Source organism: Dipodomys spectabilis, unplaced genomic scaffold, assembly GCF_019054845.1.
Source record: "Dipodomys spectabilis isolate Male_0828 unplaced genomic scaffold, ASM1905484v1 ptg000573l, whole genome shotgun sequence".
In the NCBI taxonomy this organism is placed as follows: Eukaryota; Metazoa; Chordata; class Mammalia; order Rodentia; family Heteromyidae; genus Dipodomys; species Dipodomys spectabilis.
In genome coordinates, this window is record NW_024871250.1 from 1,109,437 (window position 1) to 1,128,937 (window position 19,501).

Below are 19,501 nucleotides of genomic sequence, written 5' to 3' on the forward strand. Positions count from 1 at the left end.
GGCCCGGGTGGAGGGAGCGATCGTGGAGAGCACAGGATGGCCGTGGAGGGGCCACAGACCGCAGCAGAGCTGCGAGACACTGCCACTAACACGGGCGCCAGAGCGCACGTGGCAGGCCGCTTCACAGTGGGGGGTCTGAGTGCGCACCGGAGGACAGGCACAGCACCCCAACACTCACCATCAAGGACCCCAGAAACAGCAGCACACAAAACCGGGGGTTCGTGTTGGCTACGTAATGCAGGAGGTGACCGATGGCCACAAAGAGGCCCTAAGCCCTCACGGTCAATGGAAGGATGCCCAACACTAAGGAATATGAAAAAGTTCATCTGGGCCACGCAGCCCGCGTAGCTGATGGCCTGGCTGTGCGTGTGGAGGCTGAGCAGCATCTTGGGGACGGTGGCAGAGGTGAAGCAGACATCCACGAGGGACAGGTTGGTAAGGAAGAAGCACATGGGCGTGTGCAGATGGCGGTCTGCCATGATGGCCAGGATGATGAGTGGATTCCCGAGCACAGCGATCAGGTGCCTAGACAGGAAAAATCCAAAAGAAGATGCAATCTGGAAGCAGTGCAGCAATGAACTTGGGTGTGCGAGTGTCTTCGCTGTATCCTGACCTGCAGGAGTACATGATCTAAAATTTTTTACTTCAGACAAATTAAGAATGGTATGAGGTAGTTGGGTAGACAGGGGACAAAGGACCTGAATGCACAGTTCTATCTTAGCTATAAATTCAAGGAAGTTACTGTACAAGGTGGTTATTTCAGTTGCTGATACATTGTCTTCTTTAAAAATATTAAAAGCTGGGTGCCAGTGGCTCATGCCTGTCATCCTAGCTACTCAGGAGGCTGAGATCTGAGGATTGTGGTTCAAAGCCAGCCCGGGCAGAAAAGTCCCCATGAGACTCTTATCTCCAGTTTAAGAAACTGGAAGTGGCACTGTGGCTCAAGTGGTTGAGCACAAAGAAGCTCAGGGACAGTGCCCAGACCCTGAGTTCAAACCCCACTAGATAGATAGATAGATAGATAGATAGATAGATAGATAGATAGATAGATAGATAGATAGATAGATAGATAGATAGATAGATAGATAGAAAGATAGATAGAAAGATAGATAGATGATAGATAGATAGATAGACAACATGATGCCAAGTGCCCTCACCACAAAATGGGAGTGCACAGGATATTAGCTATAATTAGTCCTTCCGCAAAGTGTACAAATTATGTAAAAAGGAGGAAACACAAAAAGATCAATGGTTATAATAATGTCCCCATGGTTTCAAGACAAGTGAATACAAACTGGGTTCCAGTAGCTCCTGCTTGTCACTCTAGTTACTCAGGAAACTGAGAAATGAGGACCATGTTTCAAAGCCAGCCAGAGCAAGAAAGCCCATAAGATTCTTATCGCCAATTAACCAGCAAAAATTTTAAAAAAAGCCAGAAAGGGAGCTGTGCCTCGGTTGGTAGAGTGCCACACCAAAACATAAAATAAAATAACATAGTGAGTCCAGTTGTATAGATGGATGAAGGTATCATCGATTGCTTTTCTGAAGCTAACAGAACTCACATCCCTCTACACGTCAGGCTTTTGGGCTTCCAGGGAACCTAGCAAAGTGCCTCTGAATTGGAAGCAAATTCAGATAAAGACGGGCAAATGCTCTACGGAGATGAGACTTCCAGAAGGAAGGGGAATTCATGAAGGAGATGTAACAAAGACGCATTGCCAAGCTGGTCTCGTGAGAACACAGAGACACTGTGGAAATTTTTCCTTCCTGTTCTCACCAATGTCCCCAGTGGGAACTCGGGGCTCAGGGGCTGGAGAAAGAAGAGGAAAGGAACCTCATTAGCAGATGGGAACTATAAGTGCCTCCATCCTCTGGTGTCCGTCCTCACAGGACACAATTGTGGGTTGCACCCCGCAGGGCTGGTTCCTCTCACGCCTGAAAATCTATTTGAGAGACCAATGCTTCAGTCCTGTCTGGGAAGGGATTCCAGAACCATCCAGGGGAGCAGCAAGACCGCCACATGGACAACCTCATCTCAGACCCTCTGCCGGGGTGAGCGGTGGCCCTGCTTAGGGATGCCGAAATGATTGGGGTTAAAGGGGAAAATGCAAATGGAGGTGGACAGAATATACTCAGTGTTTTCAAAGGACCAGGTCAGCCCCAGACTGAGGAACAGATGGACCTGAGGGGGAAAATGTACATCAAGTGAAGTAAGGCAGGCTCTGAGCCACAAAGAACATGTGTCCTTTCTCACAGGTGGAAGTTAGGTCTAAATTATGAGTGTGTGTGTGTGTGTGTGTGTGTGTGTGTGTGAATAGAAACGGGTTCTATGGAGACATGCACAAACGTGTTGACTCAAGCGGAGGGGAGGATTGCAGTGGTTGTAACTCCTTTGAGCAGCTAACTGAACAGGTGAGCAAAATGAATGAAGGCTGGAGTGTGCTTGTAGGGTTGGGGTGGGAGGCGGGGAGGACGGGAAGGGGAGGAGGGGAGAGGAAGGAGGAGAGGAAGGGGGGGAGAATCTAGTCCTGACATTCAATGTCCATACGGGAAAAATGGGACCAGGGAAGCTGAGGAGATGGGTGGGGCTGGGGAGACGATGGGGTGGGGTGGGGATGGTGGCAGGAGTGACATGATTGTAAGCCGGGTGCCGGGGGCTCACGCCTGCCGTGCTAGCAACCCAGGAGGCTGAAATCTGAGGGTCGAGGGTCGAAGCCAGCCCAGACAGGGAAGTCCATGAGACTCTTTTCTCCAATTAAACAGCAGTAAAACTGGAAGTGGAGCTGTGGCTCCAGTGGAAGAACACCAGCCTGGAGCACAAAAGCTCGTGGACAGCGCCCAGGCCCAGAGTTCGAGCCCCAGGACCAGCGCCAGAAAAGAAGACACATTGTACTCCCAAACTGACGTATTGACCTGAAACGCCTTTGTACAGCTACAGAAAGTAAGAAAGAAAGAGAAAGTAAGAAAGCAAGAAAAGAAGGAAGGAAGGAAGGAAGGAAGGAGGAAGGAAGGAAGGAAGAAGGAAAGAAGGAAGGAAGGAAGAAGGAAAGAAGGAAGGAAGAAGGAAGAAGGAAGGAAGGAAGGAAGGAAGGAAGGAAGGAAGAAGGAAGGAAGGAAGAAGGAAGGAAGGAAGGAAGGAAGGAAGGAAGAAGGAAGGAAGGAAGGAAGGAAGGCAGGCAGGCAGACAATTGGTCTTAGTGAGATCTGAAGATTTGTGCCAGTCCTGGGCTTGAACTCAGTCCCCGCACGCGTGCACAGTTGGGGGGCAGCAGGCGCGGGCGGCCGTTCTTCACTCCTGGACAGTGGATGCGTTTGGGAGCTTGTCGGCCTCCTCCTCTTTTCTGTCTCGGTGTTACATGGTGTGCAGGGGCGGGGCCGCGCGTGCGCACGTCCGTGCGTGTGTCCAGCGCGTCAGGGGCGGGGCTGCGCGTGCGCACGCATGCACCTGTGTGTGCTTATGGGGCAGCTGTGCTTTGGGTCTAAGACCCACACAGGAGAGAAAACACGCGTGCTGTGTGTCTCTGGGTGGTATTTTCCAGATCCATCCATTCTCCTGCAACTGACAGGATTTCATTCTTCCTGGTGAACATAGAAAATTCTACATGGTTGGCCTTTTCCCGTCTCTTTGTAATTCCAGATTACTTCTGCAGATACCTTGCTTTTAGGAGGACTGCGTGTGTTTAGCTTCTGATTTTCTAGCTTCAATGGAAGATTTGGAGGGTTTTTCTACTGTTATCTTGGTCACTTAGTTCTACAGATATAAGATAGATAGGTAGATAGACTGATTGATTGATAAGAATGATGAGAAAGACAGAAGAAAGGAAAGGAGAGAGAGAAAGGAAGGAGGGAAAGGAGAAGGAAAGAGGGAGGGAGCAGAATGAGGGAAGAAAGATGTGTAGAATGATATAGAGAGAGAATAACAAAATGCTGATATAAGGATACACATTGACCCATTGTAGCAATGAGATGTACAAGAAACTATGTTGGAAACAGACTTTACAGCTTGGAGTTGGGGAGGTGAGGCTGGAAGGGATGGTAGGGGAAAAACAAAGGAGGGGGTAACAATGCTCGATAGGAAATGGACTCATTGCCTTACTCATGTAACTGTACAGCATCTTTAAAATAAAAAAATACATATTTAATAAAAGAAAGAAGGAAGAGAGGGAAAGAAGGAGGGAGGGGAATTAGAAGAAAGATCTGTAGAATGATAGAATGATGACGAAGAAAGAAGGAAAGGAGAGAGAGAAAGGAAGGAAGGAAAGAAAGGAGAAGGAAAGAGGGAGGGAGGAGAATGAGGGAAGAAAGATATGTAGAATGATATATATATAGAGAGAGATAGTTCCAGAAAACTGATTTTTAATGTGTCTTTATTCTTTTTTAAATAGATGTTTACTGGTATGGTGTACAGAGGGGTGACACTGACATGAGTCAGGTGACGAGCACATTTCCTTTCACCCAGTGTCTTCTGTTCCCTCGTTCTCTCCCACTCCCTCCCTCCCGTCTCCACCGACAAATTCACTTCACCAATGTCCAGTGAGCTCGACCCTTTTTCCCTGGAGTTCTATGCCCTCCCCCGCCCTCCTGAATATATACACGCGAATACACCATACATAGGGTAAAGAAGACAGAGCCATCAAAAACTAAAAACTTTTTTGGAAGAACTCTTTTGTTTCCGTATCTTTGGAGTTGGTTTATATACCTGTGAAGAGGCGCTTGGGTATTGCACCTTTGTGGTTTTCTCCTAAGGCCATCCTCTTCTGGTCTTGCTGTGTGTGAGGATCTAGAATCCTGTGTAATTTGTCATATCCCAGTGCGTTTTAGATCTAACTTCTGGATATCACAGAGAACACGCATCGTTTGTCTCTCTGAACTTGGCTTACCTCACTTAACATAATTTGTTCTAGTTCTGTCCATTTCCCCTGCCAATGACATCATTTTATCCTTTCTAAGGGCTGTGTAAATTTCCACTGGGTGTAGGTTTTTTGGATCTGTTCATCTATTGTGGGGCCTCTGGGCTGTTTCCATATCTTGGCTGTTGTGAACAGTGCAGCAATGAACATGGGTGTGCAGGTGTCCTTACTGTATCCTGGAGCATGATGTTCAGGGTAGATTCCCAGGAGTGCTTTGGCTGGGTCGTAGGCAAGGTCTGTGTTTAGTTTTTTGAGGAGCCTCCAGACTGCTGTTCAGAGTGGTTGCAGGAGTTCACATTCCCACCAGCAGTGCAGTAGGGATCCTTTTTCTCCACATCCCTGCCAACATTTGTTGTTGTTTGAATTCACAATGTTGGCCAGTCTAACTGGGGTGAGATGGAATCTCAGGGTTGTTTTGATTTGCATTTCCTTTGTGGCCAGAGATAATGAGCATTTCCTCCTGTGTTTCTTTGCCGTTTGCCTCGGACCGGCTCTGTCGGGAAGACGGAGGACACCTAGTGGAGGAACTGGAATAGGTGGGGAGATGGCAAACAGACAACTCACACACAAGAGGAGTGGATGCTGAGCGCGATTTAATGCAGAGGATGACAAGCTTTTATAGCAAGAGTCTCCATGAGAAAGGGCAAAAGGTTACACAATCTTGCTGCAGGGCTTCATTCTTGGGTGGTCACCAGCTGGTCGCCTGATAGGCACTTGTTTCCGGCTTATCTCTATTTTTAAGAAATAGCAGAAACAGTAAAAGATTCATAGGCACTCTTATACAGTGAAGAAAAGAAAAAACAAGAACAGAAACACATCTTTCCCAGGGGCTTGCCAGCCTTTCCAGGAGGTAGGCCTCTGTGAAGCCCCATTCTCTGAGGTAGACTTCGGTGAAGTCCCATTCTCAGAGATAGGTCTCTGTGAAGCCCCATTCTCAGGTCTGAAAGCAGGTTTCCCATGCTAAGCAGACTCCACCGGAGTAGGCGTGGCAGCCATTCTCACCTCTTCTTCTGAGAAGTCTCTCCTTAGCTCCCTTGCCCATTTAGTGACTGGTTTATGAGGTGTGGGAGGGTTGGTTTCTTGAGCTCCTTGTATATATTGGATATTAGGCCTTTGTCTGATGTATTGCTGGTAAAGATCTTTTCCCAGTCTGTTGGCTGTCTTTCTAGTTTGGTATCTGTGCCGAAACTTTTTATTTTGATGTAGTCCTATCTGTCAAGTCTCTCTTCTATCTGTTATGCCCTGGAAACTCTGTTCAACATGTGTCTACCTATGCCTATGAGTTCTAATGTTTTTCCTACTCTCTTAGTAGTTTCAAAGTTTTTGGATCGGATGTTGAGGTCTTTGATCCACTTTGGGAGATTTGTGGGATTCTTTTTGGGGGTGAAGGGGTTGGTCCTGGGGCTTGAACTCAGGGCCTGGATGCTGTTATTGAGTTCTTTCACTCAAGGCTAGCCCTCTACCACTTGGAGCCACAGTCCTACTTTCAGTTTTTGGGTGGTTTATTGGAGATAAGAGCCTCACAGTGACTTTTCTTCCCAGGCTGGCTTCAAACTGTGATCCTCAGATATCAGCCTCCTGAGTAGCTGGGATTACAGGTGTGAGCCACCAGTGCCCAGCCTTTGATATACTTTGACTTGATATTAGTGCACGGTGACAAACAGGGATCCACTTTGAGTTTTCTGCATATGGCTGTCCAGTTTGTTCAGGCTACTTCTTCTCCTCGCCATAGGTCTTTGGGTCTAGGGTTTTATTTTCTGCGTCTTGTCATCTATTCCATTGGTCTAGTTTTGTGTCAGTGCCAAGCTGGTTTTGTTATTATGGCTCTGTGGGAGAGTTTCGAGTCTGCTGTGGTGATGTGCTTTTATTCTTAAAGTACAGAAGGCATTGGTAATAATGCTGTAAACTATTCAATGCATTGAAGACGTGCGCATATGCATTCACATAGGCGTTCATACTCATAGACATACGTGGGGGTGGAGGGCAATCCAAGACGAGTCTGAGGACATTCTGAAGAGCACTGTGCGCGTGCTCATTCACTCATCTGGTGATTGTTTCCCTCTTCCTGGTAGTCTCCTACGACACATGGAATCGCACAATGACACACGGGTTTCAGAATTCCTTCTTCTGGGATTTTCACAACTGCCCCAACTGCAGCCCCTCCTCTACGGGCTCTTCCTGTCCATGTACCTGCTCACCGTGCTCGGCAATCTGCTCATCATCCTGGCAGCCATCTCCGACCCCCGTCTGCACACGCCCATGTACTTCTTCCTCTCCAACCTGTCCCTGGTGGACATTGGCTTCACCTCCACCACCATCCCCAAGATGCTGCTCAACCTCCACACGCACAGCCGGGCCGTCAGCTACGCGGGCTGCGTGGCCCAGATGTTCTTCTTCTTGCTCTTTGCAGGGCTGGACAACTTCCTGCTGGTGGTGATGGCCTACGACCGCTTCGTGGCCATCTGTCACCCGCTGCGCTATGCGGCCATCGTGGGCCCCTGGCGCTGCAGCTTGCTGGTGCTGGGCTCCTGGGTCACCAGTGCCCTGAATTCCTCGTTACAAAGCTTTGTTTTCGCACACCTGTCCTTCTGCTCCGACGTGGAAGTCCCGCACTTCTTCTGCGAACCGAATCAGGTGGTGCACCTGGCCTGCTCGGACACCTTCCTTATTAACGTGCTCATGGACTGCGCGGCTGGGCTGCTGGGTGGCAGCTCGCTGGCCGGCATCCTGTACTCTTACTCCAGGATCGTGTCCTCCATCCGGGCCATGTCCTCCGCCCAGGGGAGGTACAAGGCCTTCTCCACCTGCGCGTCGCACCTCTCCGTGGTCTCCTTGTTTTACGGCACGATCCTGGGTGTGTACCTCAGCTCCACTGTGGCCCAAGACCCCCACTCGACGGCCACGGCCTCAGTGATGTACAGCGTGGTCACCCCCATGCTGAACCCCTTCATCTACAGCCTGAGGAACAAGGACCTCAAGAGGGCTCTGAGGACACTCCTGCAGAGAAACACCAAAAGGGCAGCATTGCCCTAGGCCAAACACAAAAGAGCTGCCACAGACACGGGTGGCTCACACCTGTCATCCCGGCTTCTCGGGAGGCTGAGAGCTGAGGATCACAGTTCGAAGCCAGCCCAAGCAGGAAAGCTTGTGAGACCCTTCTCTCCAAAGAACCATGGAAAAACCCAGAAGTGGAGCTGTGGCTCAAGTGATAGAGCACCAGCCTTCCAGCCTTGAGTGAAAAGGCTCAGGGACAGAACCTGGGTCCTGAGTTCAAACCCCAGGACCTGCACAGATGATAGATAGATAGATAGATGGATGGATGGATGGATGGATGGATGGATGGATGGATGGATAGATAGATAGATAGATAGATAGATAGATAGATAGATAGATAGATAGCTTACATTGAAAGAGTTTAGATAACTGATTGATTAGTGCTCCAACTCACACAGTAGCTTCTGTACAACAGGGAACATCAACTTTCCATGTTGTATTTCAATTTGAAAGATTGTGTGTGTGTGTGTGTGTGTGTGTGTGTGTGTGTGTGTGTGTGTGTGTGTGTGTGTGTTGTGGGGTTTGAATTCAGGGCCTTGACACTGTCCCTGAAGTTTTTCTGCTCAAGGCTTGAGCTCTACCACTCAAGACACAGCTCCACTTCCAACATCTTGGTGGTTCACTGGCGATAAGAGTCTCATGGACTTTCCTGCCTTGTCTGGCTTTGAACCACGATCCTCAGATCTCAGCCTCCTGAGTAGTTTGGCATCATTACAGGCATAAGTCTCCAGCATGCAGAAGTATCTGGTTTCTTTTCTTTCAATCCTTCAGATACTTATTTTCAACTGATTTGAAATATTTCCTAAAGACTACAATTAGGCAAGAGTTCAAAATTATTACTTTAGTTTTTTTGTTGTTTCTTTTTTTTTTTTCCCTTGTCCTCAGAGAAAATACATTTGGCTAGAGAAGTGATTTCCTCATTAATGATTTGGTCCAGTATTTTTTTTATTATTTTCTACTTTAATTTTATTTTCTTTCATTGTGATGCACAGCGGGGTCACAGTTACATAAGGAAGGTCATGAGTATGTTTTTTGTCGAATATTGTTACCCCCATCCCTCGGTTACTCTCATTTCCTCTCCCCCCTCAGTATTTTTTTTGTCGGACATGGGGCCTGAACTCTGGGCCTGGGAGCTGTCCCTCAGCTCTTCAGCTCAAGGCTAGCACTCTAGCACTTGAGCCACAGCGCCACTTCTGGCTTTTTCTGTTTATGTGGTGCTGAGGAATTGAACCCAGGGCCTCATGTATGCAAGGCAAGCACTCTACCACTGAGCCACCTTCCCAGCTCCCTCAGTATTCTTTTTTAATTAAAAAGTTAATCAAGGTATTGCAGCACTATTCACAATAGCCAGGATATGGAAACAACCCAGATGGCCCACCACAGATGAATGGATCCAAAAATTGTGGTATCTATACACAATGGAATATTATGCAGCCATTAGAAATGACAAAATAATGGCATTTGCAGGGAAATGGATGGAGCTAGAAGAAATCGTGTTGAGCGAGGTAAGCCAAGAGCAAAGAGACAAACGGTACATGGTCTCCCTGATAAGTGGATGCTAAATCCAAAATGTTAGGTGATACGACAAAACTAACAGGACTTAAGAAACAAAGAACTCCCATTCATCTGGCCGAACCACTACTAAATATCCCCATGCTGCTGATCACATGTATGGTGTATATGTGTACACGGTTATATGTTATAGACCGTGATAGACAATGTGCTCCAGGAAAGTTAGAATGAGCTTGTGACTTTAAATGAGCATCATTATTCCACAATACTGTGAAATTTGGGAAATTATGTAATCACTTAATCACAATTTAAAAAAAAAAGAACCTCGGGGAAGGTAGGGAGGGAAAGGATAGTAGGGGGAAAACAATGGAGGGGGTAACAATGCTCAGTAGGAAGTGTACTCATTACCTTGCTCATGTAACTGTAACCCTCTGTATAATATCTTTTTTTGGGGGGGGTCCGGTTGTGGGGCCTGAACTCTGGGCCTGGGCGCTGTCCCTCAGCTCTTCAGCTCAAGGCTAGCGCTCTACCACTTGAGCCACAGCACCACTTCCGGCTTTTTTCTTTTTGCTTATGTGGTGCTGAGGAATCGAACCCAGGGCCTCAGGCATGCAAGGCAAGCACTCTACCACTGAGCCACCTTCCCAGCCCCTCTGTATAGTATCTTTATGATAAAAAATTAAAAATAAAAAAATTAAAAATTAAAAATAAGTTAATCAAGGGCTGGGAAGGTGGCTCAGTGGTAGAGTGCTTGCCTAGCATACATGAAGCCCTGGGTTTGATTCTTCAGCACCATATAAGCAGAAAAAGCCGGAAGTGGCGCTGTGGCTCAAGTGATAGAACACTTGAACAAAAGAAGCTCAGAGACAGACAGAACTGGCAAAAAAAAAAAAAGCTAACCAAATGTCTAGAAAAGAGGTCTGTCCTCTTGGCTTGGGGAAATCGTGGAGACCTTCAATCTTTTGAAAATTGTCTTTAAATTAAGATTCTCATTGTTGTCCTTTACAAGGAAGAGGAGAAGCCATGGAAGGAATCTGAGATCTAAACAAGGCTACCAGAAATTTTTTAAGGGAAAAAAAAAAACAAGCCTGCCAGGCTCTGGTGGCTCACATCTGTAACCCTACCTCCTCAGGAGGCTGAGAGCTGAAGGTCATAGTTCAAGGCCAGCTCAAGCAGGAAAATGTGTGAGACCCTCATCTTCAATTAACCAGCAAAAGCTGTCCGTGAAACTGTGGCTCAAGTGATAGAGCACTAGCCTTGAGCAAAAAAAATACCTCAGGGACGACATCCAGGCTTTGCGTTCAAGTCCAGAGCCAGTAAAAAAATAAAGAATAAAAATTGTGTAAGATCTATCTTCAGTCTATGGGGCGTTCAACACCTACAAATACCTGTGGAAATTATCATGCATTTCATAAATGAAAAAAAACACTTCTTAAATTGTGCCCCAAGATTTTACCCTCCTACCTGCTGGGAAGCAAGGGCAGTAGTAATGGTGATGTGGCTTTCTACAAAATGGTGTCTGTTTATCTGTCTCCATGAGGAGGGAGTGACCGTTTTGGGAAGTTTCCAGGCCCCCCAACTCAGACTTTGGACAAAGTTGGAACTAACATTTGGAGGCGGGGTGGGGGGAAGCTCGGTGCAATGCCCATGTGCCTCTGGTCCTAGAAAGCAATATTTATCCAACGAAACTCCAGGATCCTTTTCTTTTTCTCTCGTTTGTTCATTTTCCTGTCCTTGTGGGGGGGAGGAGGGCACAGAATGGGGGGACAGAGGGTGAACAAATGCAGCAGGGGTTCTCACTCCACGCTGTGGGGACAATGATCTCTACAGCTTGTGGGTGGGGACAGGAGGGGGAAACTGGGAGAGAGCGCGGGAAGAGGCGACATTGTCTGAAGTGACTCGACCTGACTGGTGTAACTGTCACCTCTCTCCCCCCATCGCCTTTGTAATAACAATGGTTTTAGAAGAGGGGGAAAGCAAGAAGAATAAACAAGCCTGAATTCCCCTCACTTCTAATCTCGTCTCTCGGGGAAATAAAATGAGCATGACTTTTTTTTAATTCTGCCCAGACCAGCGTCCCTGGGGTGGGGGGGGATGAGGAGCTTAGGGTCTGGAGTAAGGAGAGGGAGCATCCCTCGTGAGCGGCGTGGAGGGAGAAGCCCGCTGCCTGGCTGTGTCCCTCGCGGGCTGGGCATGGGGGCTCCCCGGCAGGGTCTGCAGCGAGGCTAGGGAAGCCCTGCGTCCACTCCCTCGTCCATCCTGTCAGAGCCGGACTCCAGATCCTCTCTGCCGTCCAGAGAGAGATGCGATTCCCACGTCGAGACGGTTTTCTCACCCACCCCCGGCCGGTGGGACTGAGAAGCAGCCGAAGAGGAGCTGACCGTTCCCCACCTTCCTGTCTGGAGCCGAGGCCTGACTCCTTCCCGCCTACCAGGTTCATTTTCTTCTGTTTATTTTTTAATTGTTATTACGAAGGTGATGAGCAGAGGGGTTACAGATGTGCGATTCAGGGAATGGGCGCATTTCCTTTAGAACAGTGTCGCCCCCTCCCTCCTTCTCTCCCTGGTTTCCCCTCCTGACCTCCCCCCCCCCTCCCCCCTTGCAGGAGAGTTCATTCCCGGCCCAGTCCGTGAGTCTGGCTGTGAGCTGGCTCACCCTCTGTCCCTCCGTTCCCACGCCCCCCTCCCCTCCCCCAATCAGATTCATTTATGTACAAGACGAAGGTGCACAAATCACAAGCAGAGACAGAGCAAAGCAGAATGGAGAGAAGGAACGAGAAAAGGAAAAGGAACTGCACACAGTACAAAAAAAATCTCTCGTTTCCATTCCTTGGAGCTCATTTCGAGAAGCATCATCTACTGGGCTCACGTGCTGGCGATCCATCTCACGTTCGGAAGCTGACGTGTCCTTTGAACCCTGCAAGGCTCGCATCTGGACGGACCATTGTGGGATGGGAACGGAGCCAGCTGAGCAAAGGGAACAAAAGTCTATCAAATTAGAGCCCAAGCAAAACTTAAAAAAACAAAAAAACTTTTGCAATCAGGAGGCCAGAAAATTGGATATGAGATGTGGAGGGAAGTGCTCTGTATGTGTGTAGGTGTGTGTGTGCGTGTGTGTGTGTGTGTGTGTGTGTGTGTGTGTGTGTTCCTATCCTGGAGCTTGAGCTCAGAGCCTGTGTGCTGTCCTTGAGCTGTTTTGCTCAAGGCTAGTGCTCTACCACTTGTGCCACATCCCCACTTCTAGCTTTTTGCTGATTCACTGGAGATGAGTCTCACAGACTTTCCTGCCAAGGCTGGCTTCAAACTCTGTCCTTAGCTCTCAGCCTCCTGAATAGCTAAGAATCCGAGTGTAAGCCACCAGTGCCCAGCTCCTATGAATACTTTAATTAGCTATTGTTTCATTTTGTTGTCTTGAATTAGGATCAGCATCCTATATGTAGGATGAAACTATAAGTTTCAATGTGATTTCTTCCTCAGTGCCCAAAAATGTATCCTTCCAACTGGGCACCGGTGGCTCACACCTGTCATCCTAGCTACTCAGGAGGCTGAGATCTGAGGATCACGGTTCAAAGCCAGCCCAGGCAGGAAAGTCCATGAAACTCTTACTTTCAATTAATTAGAAAAGGCAAGTGGAACTGTGGCTCAAGTGGGTAGAGCACCAGCTTTGAGCAAAAAAGTTCAAGGACAGTGCCCAGGTCCTGAGTTCAAGCCATGAGACCAGCACAGATCCACAAAACAAAAACAAAACATGTTGAATGCGTCATCTCCAGGGAAGATACTAAGTGGTGGGCAGAAAACTCCAATCATCGTGACAGGGATCCCAAGGGGAGGAGCAGATTCACACACAAAACCGCAGAATTCAGGTCTTGGCTGTAGAATAGACACAGCAGTATCTTGGTCAAGTGTGCATGGTTTTATTGTGCTATATACTCTCTTTTCTCTCTCTCTCTCTTCTTTTTAGCATTTTCATGAGCATATACTAACCATAGAAGGGGGGTCTTCAACCACATTGAACAATGAATGACTCGCAAATCGTAGAATTCCTTCTTCTGGAAATTTCAGAAGACCCCAGACTGCAGCCCCTCCTCTACGGGCTCTTCCTGTCCATGTACCTGCTCACCGTGCTCGGCAATCTGCTCGTCATCCTGGCAGCCACCTCCGACCCCCGTCTGCACACGCCCATGTGCTTCTTCCTCTCCAACCTGTCCCTGGTGGACGTCGGCTTCACCTCCACCACCATCCCCAAGATGCTGCTCAGCCTCCACACGCACAGCCGGGCTGTCAGCTACGCAGGCTGCGTCATCCAAATTTACTTCTTTACATTATTCATAGGGTTAGATGACTTCCTGCTGGCGGTGATGGCCTACGACCGTTTCGGGGCCATCTGTCACCCGCTGCGCTACGCGATCATCATGAGCCCCCGGCTCTGTGTGCTGCTGGTGCTGGGCTCCTGGGTCACGAGCGCCCTGAACTCCTTGTTACAAAGCCTCCTGGTGCAGCAGCTGTCCTTCTGCGAGGCTCTGGAAATCCCACACTTCTTCTGTGAACCTAACCAGCTGGCCCACGTGTCCTGTTCTGACACTTCTCTGAACCGAATAGCGCTGTACTGTGCCGCTGGGCTGCTGGGTGGGAGTGCCCTGGTTGGTATTCTTTATTCCCATTATAAAATCGTCTCCTCCATCCGGGCCATGTCCACGGCCCAGGGGAGGTACAAGGCCTTCTCCACCTGCGCGTCTCACCTGTCCGTGGTCTCCTTGTCTTATGGCACGCTCCTGGGTGTGTACTTCAGTTCTGAGGTGATCCAAAACCCGCACTCGAGTACCACGGCCTCGGTGATGTACACAGTGGTCACCCCCATGCTGAACCCCTTCATCTACAGCCTGAGGAACAAGGACCTCAAGAGGGCTCTGGCAATGTTCCTTGAGAAGGAAACGAGGCAGGTGCTCACGGTCCTGGATGTGAGAAAGGGCATCTGACTACAAGGGGAAAAGAAAGCCCTCAGTGGACACATGGATGAAGAAAATGTGGCTTATATGCACAATGGAATGCTACGCTTCTCTCAGAAAGAATGGCATCACCCACTCCTAAGGCAATGGAAAGGCTTGGAAAACAAGTAAGCCAAACCCAAAGAAGCATAGGCTGCAGGGCTCCCCTCATGTGTAACAACTGCAATGTGCCTATACATCTGTGAGTAAACCCAACGGATAGTAAAAGACAAAAAAACTACACTTGGACAGGATAAATTAAACAGGAGTCTAACCATTCACACAGTGAGACCAAAGGAGGATGTTCTTAGGAGGGGATCAAAAGGGCTCAGTAGCTATCTACATATAATCGTACAAAATGATGCTTATTGAAATGAACTCCAAGAAATGGAAACAAGGAGTTTTTAATTTTCCATTTTAGGGCCCTGTTTCCCCTCCCCCCCCAACACACACACTTTGTCACTGTTAGTGATTTCTGTATCTTTTGACTTGGATGTAAGTTTATCTGATTCGGGGAGGGGAAGGGGAAGCTCAGCAGTGGTGGGACAGAGGCTGAACCGATTCAGCGATGATACCACCAGACACTAGAAATGAACCATACAGCCTGTGGGGCAAGGGAGGAGTGGGAGGGAAAACTGGGAGAAAACAAGGGAAGGGTTCTGTTCAAAGAGAAGTATTCTCATTACCTGACTTACATAACTATAACCCCTCTGTATGTCAGTCACCTTTACAATTAAAAAAAAAACTTCTAAGCAAGAAATTACAATCTTTTGTTGAAGTTATGGGAGAACTTGCTGTGCCTGTGGTTTTTTGTCCATTTTTAATTTTTATTTGAATGAGCACGTGTACTGTAGTTTACTTTAAAAATATTTCATTCACAGGAGCTGTGTTGGGAATATTTTTCTCCATGTACCTTAAGAATATTATGCACTCAACAGTTGGGTGGGGTGCAGTGGCTCACACCTATAACCCCAGTTACTTGGGGCCGAGGGAGATTGGGGGAATCATGGTCAGAGGCTTATCTATCTCAGACAAAAAAAAAAAAAAAAAGTTCATGAGACTCCGTCTTGATCAGCTGCTGGGTATGGTAGTTCATGCCTGTCATCCTGGTGACACGGGGAAGCACAAATAGGAGGCTGACAATCCAGGCTAGCTTGGGCATACGGTGAAATCCTATCTCAAAAAGAAAAAAATAACCAAGACAAAAAGATTAAAAGGGGCTGGTGGAATGACTCAAATGGGAGAGCATGTGTCTAGCAAGCGTGGAGCCCTGCGTTCAACATCTAGTTCTTTTGAGAAAGAGGGGAGAGGGAGGGAAGGAGAGAGGGAGAGAGAGGGAAAGAGGGGGGAAGAAAGAGAGGGACAAAGGGAGAAAAGAGAGGGAGAGGGAGAGAGGGGAGAAGAGCGAAAGGAGGAGGAAGGGAGAGAGAGGAGAGAGGCAGAGAGGAAGGTGATGGGAGGGAGGGGAAAGAGAGAAAGAATCACATGTGTAATAGCAAGAAGGGAGAGAAGTTAGGGAGGAGGAAGAAGTCAAGGGAGAAAGGAGAGAAGAGGAGAGAGGGAGGGAGGGAGGGAGGGAAGGAGGGAGGGAGGGAGGGACAAGCACCGTGTGCAGTGTGTTCATAGTGCATGACACAGAGTTGAGCAGAGAACTGGATGTCGCACGCCTGGCCTTGCCCAGGGGAGCAGGGCTCAAAGGACACGCACTGCTGGGAACAGAGTAAGGGAAAATAGCAGGTGTGGTGAGCGGCTGGCTGGGGAGCGGAGGGCTGCAGGGCTGGGGGCGTGGCCACGTGTCTCCCTACCCCAGCCCCGCCCAGCGAGGACACCACCCACCCCAGCCTCAGCCTGAACAGAATCCTGCTGTCCCCAGCACTGTGCCCGTCTGTCCTGAGAACACAGCCGCTCACCAGCACCCAGGTGAGGAGCATCCGCCGCGGCAGCCGGACCCTGCTTCACAGCTTGGGAAATGGGAGCTGGTGCTTGGTGAGATTTTATTGTATTGTGCTGTAGAGGTGATGCACAGGTGCACATTTCTTTTTGAACGGTGTCCCCCCTCCCTTGTTTTCTCCCTCCCTCCCCTTGCCCCCCCCCCGGCCCCTCAAGTTGTAAAGTTCATTTCCAAGAGAGTATCTAGCAAGTCTCACTGATGAATCTGTTCACACTTTGTCCCATGGCTTCTGTGATTTCCCCTTCCCTTCCCCAAGTCAGATAAACTTACATACGAGACAAAGGGTACGGGAACCATGAACAGTAACAACAGGGCATACATCAAAGGAGGAAAAAAGAACTTCAAACAGCACAATTAAAAAACCTCTTGTTTCCATTTCTTGTTCATTTTGATAAGCATCATTTTGCATGGTCATAGGGTATGGAGCCCTTGTGATCTTCTGCTAGGAATATCCTAGACATAGTCTAGTTATCACAAATGAGGGAGACCAAGCAGCCTGTGTTCCTTTGGGTCTGGCTTACTTTGCTTAATATAATTTTTTCCAAGTCTATCCATTTCCTTATGAATGGGGCAATGTCATTCTGATGGAAGCACAGAATTCCATATATGTGTGCATGTGTGTGTATGTCGTCTGGGTTGATTCCATAGCTTAGCTATATGGTTTACAAGGCAGCAATGAGCATGGTTGTGCTGCTGGCTTTAGTGTGACCTGGTTTGTGGTCCTTTGGGTAGATGCCCAGGAGTGGAATTGCTGGGTCATAAGGAGCTCTATGTTTAATCTTTTGAGGAGCCTCCATACTGTTCTCCAGAGTAGTTGAACAAGATGACATTCCTGCTTGGTGAGATTTTCTCCTGGGGAGACAGGAGGGGACAGACCTCAGATAATGAGAATGGCCGTCTTGCCTGTCTGGGCACTTGTGTGTGTCTCTCACTTCACAAAGTCTTAGCCTCCTTGGCACCAAGCCTCCAGCACCTCTGACCTACTCTCACCCAGGGAAGAAATCAGTCCTTCTTCAAACCAGATGGCTGCTGCACAGCACTCTTGTAGGTTTGGGTCTGCATGAATATGAGTGTATTTGCTATTTTTTTTTTTTTTTTTTTGCCAATACTAGGGCTTGAACTCGGGGCCTGGGAGCTGTCCCTAGGCTTTTTCACTCAAGGCTAGCATTCTATCTTTTTCACTCAAGGCTAGTATTCTATCATTTGGGCCATAGCTCCACTTCCAGGTTTTTGGTGATTACCTGAAGATAAGAATCCACAGATGTTCCTGCCCAGGCTGGCTTTGAAGCCTCAATCCTCAGACCTCAGCCTCCTGAGTAGCTAGGATGACAGGTGTGAGCCACCAGTGCCCAGCCTCAAATCTCTTCTTGTAAAGACACCAGACACCATATTTCAGTGCTCACATTCTAATCTGATTATCTTTTTGGAGAATCTTCTCCTCATACAGTCAAGCTCTGGGGTGTTGGAGATTAAGATTTCAGCATATGAATTTGGGAGTGGGGGAGGAGGGGTTGATGGACATCAGTCAGTCCCTAACAGTCCGTTCCTCCTCCTATTTCCCTTGTGAGTTCTGGATTTGTGGCTATACAAAAAGCTTTTGTTCTGTCACTTTCCAAAAGGGAATTATGAGAGGACTCTGGGGAAGGAGACAGAGCTACAGTGAGCCTTGCCCTAGAGCTCCCTAGTCCTTATCTTTGACTTCCTAAATCTACCAAGTATATTTTTTTTGGTCAGTCGTGGGGCTTGAGCTTTGGGCCTGGGCGCTGTTCCTCGGCTCTTCAGCATCATTTTCTGGTGGTTCATTGGAGAGAAAAGTCTCACGGACTTTCCTGCTCGGGCTGGCTTTGAACCATGATCCTCGGATCTCAGCCTCCTGAGTAGCTAGGATACAGACGTGAGCCACCAGCTCTGGGTTTCCAAGTATTTTTTTTAACCAGCACCAACACAGAGATTACAATTAATAAGGGCACATGACCCTCCCTCATCTCTCTGACAATTAACCAAGGTTCCAAGTCTTTTATAAATCAAACAGTAAAGTAAAAGACAGAATTCTCCACCTTGACAAGGCCCTGCCCTTCCCCTTCTGCTCATCCCTAACCTGACCTACTTGACAGCCTCAAAAAAACAGGTGGTCCTTGGAGTCACCAATACTTACAGAATGGTAATAAATCGAGAGGATTTTGATGTTGTTGTTTGGAGGTTGGTTGTTTGGGGTTTATGTGTGTGTGTGTGAGCACACGCGCGTGTGTGTTGGTCTTGGAGATTGAACTGGGCCTCAGAGCTGTCCCTGAACTTTATCCTCAAGACTAATGCTCTGCCACTTGAGCCACAGCTCCACTTCTGGCTTTCGGTGATCAAACAGAGATAAGAGTTTCACGGATTTCTTTGCCTGGACTGACACTCAGCTAATAAAGAAATAAACCACCAGCCATCCAGCACCAGTGGCTCATGCCTGTAATCCTAACTACTCAAGAGGCTGAGATCTGAGGATCTGCTGGAACGGGAGAGTCCATAGAACTTATTGCCAACAAACAATAAAAAAAAAACAAAAGAGCTGGAAGTGGACCTATGACTCCAGTGGTAGAGCACTGGCTTTGAGCAAAAAGAAGCTCAGGGAAAGGACCCAGGCCCTGAGTTCAAGCTCCAGAACCAGCACCAGAAAATAAAGATAAAGATAAAAAAGAGTAATCACCAGGCACCGGTGGCACACACCTATAATCCTAGCTACTCTGGAGGCTGAGATCTGAGGACTGTTGTTCAAAGCCAGCCTGGGCAGGAAAGGCCAGGAAACTCTTATCTCTAATAAACCACTAGAAAACTGGAAATGGAGCTGTGGCTCAAGTGGTAGAGCACTCACCTGGAGCTGAAGAGCTGAGAGACAGGGCCCAGGCCCAGAGTTCAGGCCCCATGATCAAAACAAAACAGAAATAACCTGATCAAATCCATGGTGAGTGAGTGAGTCCAACATGACATCAAATGATCATCGCTGACACACATTCTCTCTCTTCCCCCAGGAGAGGAAGACCGTTCCCCCCAGGGACACCTGGTAAAACACCTGTTTATCTGAGTCTGTATTACCTGAGAAGCCTC

General features: G+C 48.2%; 2 protein-coding genes across 2 annotated transcripts; both read left to right on the forward strand.

The window, feature by feature from the left end:
* The first annotated feature begins 6,995 nt into the window (after positions 1-6,995).
* LOC122100290 (olfactory receptor 7A10-like) lies at positions 6,996-7,943 on the forward strand. Its single transcript, XM_042670640.1, has one exon. The coding sequence runs from the start codon at positions 6,996-6,998 to the stop codon at positions 7,941-7,943; it is 948 nt and encodes a 315-aa protein (XP_042526574.1).
* A 5,557-nt stretch (positions 7,944-13,500) lies between these two features.
* LOC122100291 (olfactory receptor 7A10-like) lies at positions 13,501-14,451 on the forward strand. The gene has a single exon (XM_042670641.1). The coding sequence runs from the start codon at positions 13,582-13,584 to the stop codon at positions 14,449-14,451; it is 870 nt and encodes a 289-aa protein (XP_042526575.1). The 5' UTR covers positions 13,501-13,581.
* The last annotated feature ends 5,050 nt before the right edge of the window (positions 14,452-19,501 follow it).